At 47.7% G+C, this 12,589-nt stretch overlaps 1 protein-coding gene across 1 annotated transcript in view; it reads right to left on the bottom strand.

Annotated features, from left to right (window-relative positions):
* PAH (phenylalanine hydroxylase) overlaps positions 1 to 12,589 on the bottom strand; it is a 107,251-nt gene that overhangs the window by 37,130 nt on the left and 57,532 nt on the right. Inside the window, exon 6 of the mRNA XM_061124166.1 lies at positions 983 to 1,071. Coding sequence (XP_060980149.1) covers positions 983 to 1,071 — 89 coding nt within the window. The remainder of the gene's footprint in view (positions 1 to 982; positions 1,072 to 12,589) is intronic.

Raw genomic sequence — 12,589 nt, 5'->3', positions numbered from 1 at the left:
AGAAGAAAACAGAGTCCTGATACAATGCTGAGGCTCTAAGCGAGTTATAGTAACCATTGCCAATGAAAACAGCCTCCAAGTCATTTAAGGATTGAGAAACCATTTGCCTGGTAGGAAAACAAATGACAGTCAACATGAAGATGGCATTTCTCACCTCCAGGCTGCTCCTTCTAGAGTCCTCTGCCCTAAAAAGGAGAATAAGGCTCCAACCCTGGTCCTCTACTTAAAAATACTAGTGGACACAGGATACAGTCAAATGCTCTGTCTGATACATCAGATCTTTTAAAATCTGACCATAACCCACTGCCCAGCTTCACCTCCTGACACTCTCACACCCTCACGCCTAACACCTCAACCCAGCCATTTGCCAAATACTGCTGTTGTTGTTCAATAACTGAGTTGTTTCCGACTCTTGGCGCCCCATGGACGTCAGCATGCCAGGCTCCCCTGTCTTTTACCATTTCCTGGAGTTTACTCAGATTCATGTCCAAATATTCCAGACACTTTCAGGACTCTAGGCCTTTGCATACGCTATCCCCTTGGCTCATAGAGTCTCTTGGCTCCTTATATGACGAGCATCTTGTTCTCAGGCTTTGAAATCCAGTTCCAGGTCACCACTCCCCACTGCCCCACTGTACCTGGTGGAGTTGTTAGTAGTTGAGTGTTGCCCAAGCACTTGATGTAAACCTCTGTGGTAGGACCAAATCAGAAATAAAGGTGATTTACCTATGTGCATGTGTGTTTCTGTGCATGTGTGGATACATACATATATGTGCATGCCCTTACATACATATATGATAAATAAATAATAGTGTCTGGAGGGTGATCTGTATTTGCTTCAAAGATAACCATGATAATGATGATGTCTAAGTAGACGCTCAGTACATGTTTGTGCTACAGGCAAAGACACACTGCTCCAAACGGGGCGGAGCGGGTGGAGGGAGGAACTCAGGGCGCCTCGTGGGCGGGGCCGCGGGCTCACCGGGTGATCTGCGTCCAGTTCGGCTCCATAGCTGAGAATCTGATTGGCAAAGTTGTCGAGTTCCTGAATGGTTCTTGGAAACCAGGGCACTGCAACAGAGAAAGGGTAAAGGCCTGATTCACCGATGGTGAGACGTGGCCAAAGGCCTTGCCAAGATCAGGAGCAGGGTCAGCTCCAATGAGGCCAGCCCATGGTGCTGGCAAGTGGGGCCTCAGATAACCCCCAAAACCTATTCAAAAGTCAAATCTCATTTTCCTTGGAAACCAAATCTATATATTTATTGGCTTATTCAACACTGAAGTTGAATAAGCCAGTAACAAAACCTGATGATAGCTTAAGCGTATATCACGATGGTTTGATAGACATACACATTGTTATGGATTCCCCCCATCTGGTTAATTAGCACATCCATCACCACACATATTTATCTTCTGAGGGTTCTATTCTCTTCACAAATTTCAACAATACACTACAGAGTTATTGATTAGAGTCACCATGTTTTACATTAGATCCTCAGACCTGATCCATCTGTTTTGGGGGCCATTCCACAGGCATGTGGGATCTTAGTTCTGTCACCAGGGATTGAACCCGTGCCCCCTGCATGGGAAGCACAGAGTCTTAACCACTGAACCGTTGGGGGAAGTCTCAAACCTCATTCATCTTATAGCTGAAAAGTTTGTACCCTTTTACCAGCCTGTCCCTATTTCCCCACCATTAAGCCCCTGGTAACCAGTTATCTACTTTATGCTTCTATGAGTTTACCTTTTATTTTCTCTCTTTGAAGATTCTACACATAAGTGATACCATTCAGTATGTATTTTTTTCTGCCTCGCTTATTTCACTTAAAACATGTTTCCTCACCTATTTCCTTTCCTGGATATTTTCTCTGAATGATCTCAAAATTCATCTCTTGTCACGGCACAGTGGAGTGGTATTTGATGGTTTACTTTAGCAGCAGAATATTTCATGTGATGTATACTCCAGATATATTCTGGAATAGGCATTCTATGCATGCCAAGTTGCTTCAGTCATGTCTGACTCTTTGCGACCCTATGGACTTAAGCCCACCAGGCTCCTCTGTCCACGGGATTCTCCAGGCAAGAATACTGGAGTGGGTTGCCATGCCCTCCTCCAGGGGATCTTCCCGACCCAGGGATTGAAACCACATCTCTTATGTCTCCTGCACTGACAAGTGGGTTCTTTACCACCAGGCTTCCCTGATAGCTCAGTTGGTAAAGAATCACCTGCAATGCAGGAGACCCCAGCTCAATTCCTGGGTCGAAAAGATCCCCTGGAGAAGGGGTAGGCTACCCACTGCAGTATTCTTGGGCTTCCCTTGTGGCTCAGCTGGTAAGGAATCTGCCTGCACTTTAGGAGAACTGGGTTTGATCCCTGGGTTGGGAAGATCCCCTAGAGAAGGGAAAGGCTACCCATTCCAGTATTCTGGCCTGGAGAATTCCATGGACTGTACAGTCCATGGGGTCAGAAAGAGTCAGGCACGACTGAGCAGCTTTCACTTTCACTTTCTTTCAGCACCACCTGGGAAATTGTAAGCACCAGTAAGCCCAAGAACCCTCCTCTTGCGACCCATCTTCCTTTCATGTATCTCCCTCCCAAGGGCCTCCAGGAAACCTTGCAAAATGTTTTGATGTCACAGCCACAGTGACATGGAATAACCACCATCCAGCAGTTTGGGATATGATGATGCTCTGCAGTACCTAAAAACCCACAGGCTTGCTCTGAAGCAGTAGCAGTACAGTGGGAGAGAAGGTGGGTCTGAATGGTGTGACCCACGTGACTGGGTCCTGCAGAGCAGGTGGGAGCACCCAGATCTCTGTGGCCTTCAAGAAAGAAGGCACACCGAGAGTGGAACTGTCCCAGGAATGAATGAACAGAGATGAGGACATTTTGCACTGTAAGTTCCATTAACTTAGCAACCAGACTGCACTGTAGTTCTATGTGCAGAGAGGGAAAGGAGGGAGGAAATTTTAGGGGAAAAGATGCTAAACTTGTAGCCAGTTGGGTCTGCCTTTTAGAACCCAGGCTCCAGCCGCCTACTCACCTTGTCTGTGTCTTAGTCCCAACTCCGTAAAAATAGCAGCAACAATAGGAAGCATCGTAAACATATTTTGAGGTTTTATCATATGCCAGGAATTGTCCTTAGCATTTTTGGTGAACTATGTCCTTTAATCTGGGGACTGCTGTGAGGCTGTGAGGAGTAAATGAGAACGTAGGCATAGGATGCAGCCCAGCGGCAGGATGATAAAAGGTAGCTTTCCACTGCTTACATGTTTCTGTCTGGCTTTGCTCGTCAGGCAGGAAAGAACATGCTTGCCATCTAGTGGTCATACTGGAGAACTGTCACCCATGGTCTACACATTAGAGCATCAGACAGCAAACAGCTGCATTCTATCTGATGATTCTACAAGATGATTATGTGAACACAAGTAATAAAGGTCCACTTAACAGCCTTCTTTCCATAGATCTAAGATGCTAATCTTTCTTCCTCCTGTGTTAATAATAAAAGCTAAATAACACTGAGTATCATTCCAAATAATTTACTTAGTATTTGTACTATTGGTGGGTACTATTGTGTGTGTGTATTATTGGTGTGGGTACTATTTATGTGTGGGTACTATTTGATGAGTTGGATCATCGAAAAAGCAAGAAAGTTCCAGAAAAAACATCTCCTTCTGCTTTATTGACTATCCCAAAGCCCTGTATGGATCACAACAAACTGTGGAAAACTCTTCAAGAGATGGAAATACCAGACTACCTGACCTGCCTCTTGAGAAACCTGTATGCAGGTCAGGAAGCAATAGTTAGAACTGGACATGGGACAACGGACTGGTTCCAAATCGGGAAAGGAGTACATCAAGGCTGTATATTGTCACCCTGCTTATTTAACTTATATGCACAGTACATCATGAGAAATACTGGACTGGATGAAGCACAAGCTGGAATCAAAATTGCCAGGAGAAATATCACTAACCTCAGATATGCAGATGACACCACCCTTATGGCAGAAAGCAAAGAACTAAAGAGTCTCTTGATGAAAGTGAAAGAGGAAAGTGAAAAAGTTGGCTTAAAACTCAACATTCAGAAAACTAAGATCATGGCATCCGGTCCCATCACTTCATGACAAATAGATGGGGAAATAATAGAAACAGTGACAGACTTTAATTTTGGGGGCTCCAAAATCACTGCAGATGGTGACTGCAGCCATGAAATTAAAACATGCTAACTCCTTGGAAGAAAAGTTATGACCAACCTAGACAGCATATTAAAAAGCAGAGATATTACTTTGCCCACAAAGGTCCATCTAGTCAAAGCTATGGTTTTTCCAGTAGTCATGTATGGATGTGAGAGTTGGATGATAAAGAAAGCTGAGCACTGAAGAATTGATGCTTTTGAACTGTAGTGTTGGAGAGGCCTCCTGAGAGTCCCTTGGACTGCAAGGAGATCCAACCAGTCCATCCTAAAGGAATTCAGTCCTGAATATTCATTGGAAAGACTGATGCTTAAGTTGAAACTCCAATCCTTTGGCCACCTGATGCAAAGAACTGACTCATTTGAAAAGACCCTGATGCTGGGAAAGATTGAAGGTGGAGGAGAAGGGAACAAGAGAGGATGAGATGGTTGGATGGCATCACTGACTCAATGGACATGAGTTTAAGTAAGCTCCGGGAGTTGGTGATAGACAAGGAGGCCTGGCATGCTGCAGTCCATGGGGTTGCAAAGAGTCAGACATGACTGAGCAACTAAACTGACTGAACTGATTGTGTGTATGTTAATTGTTCAGTTGTGTCCAATTCTTTGAGACCCCATGGACTATAGGCCGCCAGGCTCCCCTGTCCATGGAATTCTCCAGGCAAGAATACTGGAGAGGGTTGTCATTCCCTTCTCCAGGGGATCTTCCTGACCCAGGGATCGAACCTTGCATTGCAGGTGGATTCTTTATTGTCTGAGCCACAAGGGAAGCCTGGGATACTATTGGTCTCCCCATATTGAAAATGAGAAAACCAGGATACAGAGAAGTTAAGTGATAAACCCAAATACACACACTGCTAGGAAACAGTGGATTCAAGATTCAAACCTGGGCCTGGATGATGTTGTGGTCTCAGGTCTGGACCACAAAACCCCTCCTGCCAGGTAGGGGGGGTGGGGAGCACAGCAGTTGGGAGAGGGGCTGGCTCTGGAGCCTGACTGCCTGGTTTTCTTTTCAGGGTCCCACCTGGAGGTCTACACGCCCCCAAGCCCAGCCGACTTCTCAAGGTGGACCCCTACAACAGTATTAATAGGAACAGACGTTGCGGTAGTCATTCCAGCTAAGACTCAGAGAGCTCTTGTTCCGTGCCGGGCGCTGTCCTAAACACTACATACCCTTCCTCACCCAATTCTCATACCAGCCCCATGAGGCTGGTGTTATTATCACCCCCATTTTCAGAAGAGGAAACCAACGGGCAGGGAGGATAAGCCCCTCCACAGACCCCCACTGTCCCAGATGCTAGACTTTGGAGTCTGGGGTGACTCAGCCCCGCATTCAGCTCCCTGAAGGTGAGACCTGACTTCCCACTTTGTCACTTGAATTCTCTCCAGGCTTTTCTTTCTCCTTGAATCCAGGGCCTTGCATGAAGGATCTCTGTTGTCAGCACTGAAAATGGGGCCTGTTCCCTCCACGGGTCTGGGAGGGCATGAGGAAGGACGCCCTATTGTAGTCGGTCAGGACTCAGGAGCCCTGAGACTCCTCTGAGACCCTCTAAGACCCTGGCTGCTTCTCCAGTGTGTCGCTGCCCTGTCACTTCTCTCCCAAGGCTGCCTGTCCCTGCTCATTCACAGCCTCTGTTTCGCCAGAAATTTATCCATAATTCTGGCAATAGGAGCTGCCCTTGGAGATACAGCAAGCCAGCCTTTCCTCACTGCACCATCTTCTGACTTGGGGGACCCTTAGCCCTGCCAAAGGAGTTTTCATGACTACGTGTTGAGCACTTACACTACCAGGCTCTGGACGCTGAGGAGTGAATACAGTGGATTCTTCACTCCTGTGGGGCTTACATCTGAGAGAGAGACAAGGAATAAGCTATAAATAAATTTAAACATATAACAATGCCAGGAAGTCCCTGAAGAAGAAAAAAGCAGTGCCACGGAATAGAAAAGGAACAGGATACTATTTTATATAATATCTCACGGCTCCAGACCCCAGGGCGAAGGTCAGAAAGACATGACATGACTTTGCCATGGCTCAAGGGGACTGGAATAGCCAGAGTTTGTCCCCAGCCCAGAGCAGCGCCCCCGTTTCTCAGGAGGAGACAATCTAGCCATGGTTAAGGCCCTGATTACACAGGCAGACAACCTAGGCTTGAATGTGGTCTCTGGGGCACCCAGGACAAATAATTAACACTGCTTTAGTCTTCCTACCGGTAAAGTGGGGATAATAAAGTACCACTTTATAGGAACACATAAGTTTAAAAGAGTTAATATGTGTGATCTGTTGAGAATAGAGTCTGGCACATAATAAATACAGATTCATGTTGGAAATAGGGATTCTCTGATGGCTCAGTAGTAAAGAATTCATCTGCAATGCAGGAGATGCAGGAGATGTAGGTTCGATCCCTAGGTCAGGAAGATCCCCTGGAGGAGGGCATGGCAACCCACTTCTGTATTCTTGCCTGGAGAATCCCATGGGCAGAGGAGCCTGGCGGGCTACAGTCCATAGGTTTGCGAAGAGTTGGACACAACTGCAGTCACTGAGCACTCATGCGTGTTGGGAATACTGGGGCTTTGGCTCCAGATCACCACGAGAAAGAGAGTATCACAGCAAAGCGAGTCACAGGAACTCCGAGGTTTCCCAGGACCTTTATAGGTTGTGTTTTTACACTATGCTGTAATCTAGGAAGTGTGCAATAGTGCTACATCTGAAAAAGCAATGTATATACCTTAATTAAAAAATATTTATTTGCTAAAACTGCTAAGTATCATCTGAGCCTTCAGCAAGTCATAGTAGTAACATCGCTGATCTCAGAGCACCATGACAAATACAATCATGAGAAAGGCTGAAATACTGTGAGAACTACCAGCGTAGGATACAGAGACAGGAAGCGAGCAAACGCTGTTGGAAAAATGAAGCCTATAGACTTGCTCCATACAGGGCTTCCACAAACTTGCCATTTGTGAAAAATACAGTACCTGCGAAGCATGGTAATGCAAAGCACGATAGACGAGGAATGTCTGTACTAGGACTGTCCCGCTACAAACTCCGGGGACTTTGCTTTTGTTTTTACTCTGCCCTTAACATAATACAGGGAGCAGAGCATAAAGTCTTCCAGCGAGGCTAGGAATCCATCCACTTACTCTGCTGTGTAACTGAGCAAGCATTTTATCTCTCAGAGCCTTAGGTTCTTTAACCACAAAATGAATTAAAACTGTCTTTCCATGTTATTGCATCATTACGCACGTTAAGGTGGCTCAGTGGTAAAGAATCCGCCTGCCAGTGCAGGAGCCTTAGATTCAATCCCTGGGTCAGCTGATCCCCTGGAGGAGGCAATGGCCACCCTCTCCAGTATTCCTGCCTGGGAAATCCCATGGACAGAGCAGCCTGGCGGGCTACAGTCCTTGGGGTCTCAGAGTCGGCCACAACTGAGCACGCACACACTTGAGTTAAATGCTATAGGAAATGGGACACGTTTTAGCAGAGCGACTGGCCACAGTAAGTGTTCCATTGGCATTAACCACTAGGATGGGAAAAGCTCAGCGGTGATGAGGAAGAAGGAAAAGGAATGAGGGGAGAAGGGCGGGGAGGAGGGGAGGGAACAGGAGGAGAGAAGGGAGGCTGGAGTCAGAAGCACCTTCTCCGACAGGCTCTGCCCTGATGTTAACAGGTTTTCTGACCTTGGGCTCAGCTTCCCCCTGCATAAAACGTGGGGTGTTGGATTCACAGCTGCTGCGATCCTTTTGGGGCTTCATATGCCTATGTGGAGGGCTAATGCTGGCTAGGGGACACATGAAAATACACTTCAAGTCAATCGATGTGTCAGCCTCATTTGTTCTCGGAAGCACAGTTACTGTGTTTCTTCAGCTCCCCAAATGCCTGACCCTACCGTTTCCCAAAGAAACAAGGCTCTCTGCTCCAGAGACAAGGTTCTTTGTCCCCACCGGGTTCAGGGCTGGGCGTGCTGGTCAGCTTCCAGCTGAACGCCAGAGGGCAGCAGAACCAGCTTACTTTCACTTTGGCTGATTTCTCTTCCTCTCCTCTCTTTCTTTTCTCTTCTCTCCTTTTCTCTTTTCCTCTCCTCCAAAAGCAAAACCCTCTGTACTTGGGCCACATGGCTTGGTTCAGGCCTCTTGGTGGGGAAAAAAAAATCAGAGAACTTGAGAGGGCTGCAAAGACTCAAAGGATTCAAGTCTGAGCAAAGTGAAGTTGCTTAGTTGTGTCCGATTCTGCGACCTGATGGACTATAGCCTTCCATCCATAGGATGTTCCAGGCAAGAAAACTGGAGTGAATTGCCATGTCCTTCTCCTGGTGATCTTCCCGATTCAGGGATCAAACCCAGGTCTCCCACACTGCAGGCAGACTCTTTACCATCTGAGCCACCAGGAATCCCCCAGGTGTTAAGTCTTGGCAAAGAGAAGACAAAGGTTGAAGCAGCTTAACAAGCCCCAGGGGAGAGACTGTCAGAGAGACCCAGGCGGTACTGTGAGGCTGTGGGGCCCTCACCCAAGTCCAGGGGCTTCTGGTAGCTTCTGAGCCCCAGCATCATTCAGAAAAGGCTCAGAACACACTTATCTGGTTAAGTAAGGTCCTGCAGGTCACTGCTGGCCAGGATAGGACACTTACCCATGTCCCCATTGTCAACTTCTGGGTTCTTCCAATTTTTCCAGTCCCAAGGTTACAGTAACTGCTTTTTTCCTTTAAAGTTACACTTTTTGAGAGCTTCCCAGCCACCAAATGCTGCGCTAAGCATTTGACTTCCGCTGTCTGTTTTAATTCTCAGAGTCACCCTGGCAGGCGTGTGTGTTAGTCACTCAGTCATGTCCAGCTCTTTGCAACCCCATGGACTATAACTGCCAGGCCCTTCTGTCCATGAAATTCTCCAGGCAAGAATACTGGACTGGGTTGCTATTTCCTACTCCAGGGGCTCTTCCCAACTCGGGGATAGAACCCAGGTTTCCTGCACTGCAGGCAGATTCTTGACCATCTGAGCCACCAGGGAAGCCCTGGGGGGTAGACAGGATTATTTTTGCATTATTAATGGAGCACACAGAAGGTCAGAGAGATGAGATGACTCTTGCTCAGGATTGCAGAGCCGGCGGGGCTGGAATCAACTGAACCACCGGGCTGGCTTAGAATAAAGTGGGGGTGGGGGACCCTTGATTTTAGATTTCTGTTCTCCCATCTAGAGAGCGGGAGGAAATGACAAACTAAGGCAGGAATTTAGAGCGGCTGATAGAAAATCTTTAGGACAGCCCCGGGTCCTCTCCACCTTCCATCAGGCACCCTGGCTTTAGATGTGGTAGCTTTATAACATGCAAGGTCTAGGTTCCTCCAAGACCCGTTCCTATTCCCTTTCTCTTCTTCAGTGATGGCTACAGGCCTCTCCCCTCCCAACCAGACTTACAAAGCTGGGAATAGAGACTGACCCCAGCGACCCAGGCTTCTGTTTGGAAAAGTGAAATCAGATTAGCTCATTAATGACCTTTGCAAATACCTCCGCGGTGGGCTGGCCTCTGTGAGCCCTTCCACAGCCGCACGGGCGGCGGGGCTCAGCGGTTAATGAATGGCTCCGGCAGGCTGGTGCAACAGAGGGGCCTCTGTGAAGCCAGAGGCATCTGGGGGTGGGGTGAGGGGGGCAAATCATTAATAAATATTGATTTGGCTCCAAAGGAAGCAGCCCACGGGATAGCTGGCCCTGGACACCCACGTTGTAGTCTCATTAAGTTGGGGTCAACTGCTCAGCCTGGACGCCGAGGGGCGGCTGGCTCAGGGGTGCTCCTGAGCAAAAAGCATCACCGCCACCAACACCACCACCCCCCACAAGCCTGGCTGGAGCCTGCTTCCTGGCCAGGAAGATTTATAGCAGTTCAAGGTGCAGGTTGAATCCCAGCTGACCCCCTCCCTCCACCAGATGCTCACTAGCCCCAGGGTGTAGCCAGCAAGGCACCCAGGCTTGCCCCAGACTTCTGCCTCCAGCCTGTCTCAGGGAGAGCAATAAATCCTCGGCTTCCAAGGCCCAAAATAGAAGGGTGTTCACTTCCCCCACTACTGAGACTCCTGGGTGTCTTTTCTGAGGCCATGGCCTCCAGCCCAGCAGAGAAGCCTTCGCCGAACTGACCCCAACAGGGCTGGTGTGTCCACCTCCTGAAGGATGAATGCCTTTGAGGGCATTAGGTTTCTCCTTTAAGGAGCTCCCATTCTCTTTCTGAAGAAGGAACGCTCTCTGTGAAGGTCTTGGAAAGAATGGGTGAGCCAAACGTGGAAGACGGTGCCAAGCCAGTTCCCTCCTCCTGGACCAAACAGAAGCATGGTGGAGGCAGGGCTCACTTATCACTGACAGGCCGGACAAAGCGTGCGATCCCTCCATCCACGTATCAAAATGAGAATGAAACCAGGGGAATAAAAGGCATCTACCCGGAAGTAAAGACTGAAAGGGTGGGTGTCAAAATGAATAAATGGATGGAATGAGTGAGAGATGCCAGTGAAATGATGAACAAAGAAAAGGGCATGTATTCGAATCACCAAGCTAAACTGGAGCTATCCTCCCAACAGCCATTTTAAGATGTCACTTATCTTATTAACTTACTTATTGATGGGGATGTTCACTATGTTCCCAAACACTGAATTCCACATTGTAGTGAGATCTGATACCACTCACTTGACCCTGGTGAAAAAGTTGGCTTAAAGCTCAACACTCAGAAAACTAAGATCATGGCATCTGGTCCCATCACCTCATGGGAAATAGATGGGGAAACAGTGGAAGCAGTGTCAGACTTTATTTTTGAGGGCTCCAGAATCACTGCGGATGGTGACTGCAGCCATGAAATTAAAAGTCGCTTACTCCTTAGAAGGAAAGTTATGACCAACCTAGATAGCATATTAAAAAGCAGACACATTAGTTTGCCAACAAAGGTCCGTCTAGTCAAGGCTATGGTTTTTCCAGTAGTCATGTATGGATGTGAGAGTTGGACTGTGAAGAAAGCTGAGCACCAAAGAATTGATGTTTTTGAACTGTGGTGTTGGAGAAGACTGTTGAGAGTCCCTTGGACTGCAGGGAGATCCAACCAGCCCATCCTAAAGGAGATCAGTCCTGGGTGTTCACTGGAAGGACTGATGTTGAAGATGAAACTCCAGTACTTTGGCCACCTGATGTGAAGAGTTGACTCATTAGAAAAGACCCTGATGCTGGGAGGGACTGGGGGCAGGAGGAGAAGGGGATGACAGAGGATGAGATGGCTGGATGGCATCGCTGACTCAATGGACATGAGTTTGAGTAATCTCTGGGAGTTGGTGATGGACAGGGAGGCCTGGCGTGCTGTGATTCATGGAGTTGCAAAGAGTCGGACACAACTGAGTGACTGAACTGAACTGAACTGACCCTGGAGTTATGGTCAACCTACATTGGCTCAAACAGAATGCATTGAAAGCCCCACAGGAGCCCCTGCCCAACCCCTGCTCCCCTCTCCCCACCATACCCAAGACACACCTCAGTGTAGATCCTTGGTGTGCCCAGCACACACCCACTCCCCTATCCCTACACAGACATGGCCGAACAGCAACCTCCTAGACCATAAGACACATGAGTCAAGACACCATGTGACTGATTTTCCCTAATGCATCCCTCTATGTGGCTGCCGCTGAATGGGTATTCAATATACATGAGTTGTATGGATGGACGATCCACCGAATTAGGGCATAAATGTGAATGAACGACAAGAGGACGGTAAAGCAGACTCTGGTTTTGGAGAAGATGTAAAAGGAAAAGGAAGAAAACCCCAATTGTCAGGATTTTAATAAGAAAGAGCCATGTGATTTAGCAAATATGAAGGAGAAAGAGAATTCCAGGGAGAAAAATGTTGTCAAACATTACAAATATTTCAAAGAGGAAGATGACAAAAAAGAGGCTACTGCTTTTGGTAATGAATGTTGTCAGAATGATGAGGAAGAAGGAGGAAAAAAAGGAAAGGAGGGAAGAAAGGAAGAACAAAGAGGAAGAAGCAGGAAGTCTGAATGTGAAGCTGGCCTTCCATCTCCTAGACCAGTGCTATTTCCAGTTATAACACAGAGTCACATGGATAGTATCAAACATCCAAGCTGTGTCCACAGGAAGTCATCTTTGTGGATAAGAGATCATTCCCAGGGGCCCTCACATCATCCCACGAGGCAAGTTGACTCCCTGGCTTCTGGGTGGGGCCAGCCCAGTGAAGGAGTGGCTGCCACCAACTCCCTATTTGTTATTAGCCTGGTGGTAGCTCCCCAAGGAGCTGGTGGTAGCAAATAGCCTGATACAAAGCTGTGGTTGCGTCCCTGGTGGACCAATGGTAAAGAATCTGCCTGCCAATGCAGGAGACATGGGTTCCATCTCTGGGACAGGAAGATCCCCTGGAGAAAGAAA

The sequence above is a fragment of the Dama dama genome, chromosome 22, assembly GCF_033118175.1.
Source record: "Dama dama isolate Ldn47 chromosome 22, ASM3311817v1, whole genome shotgun sequence".
Classification (NCBI taxonomy): Eukaryota; Metazoa; Chordata; class Mammalia; order Artiodactyla; family Cervidae; genus Dama; species Dama dama.
This window is presented reverse-complemented; position numbering and strand designations above follow the sequence as displayed.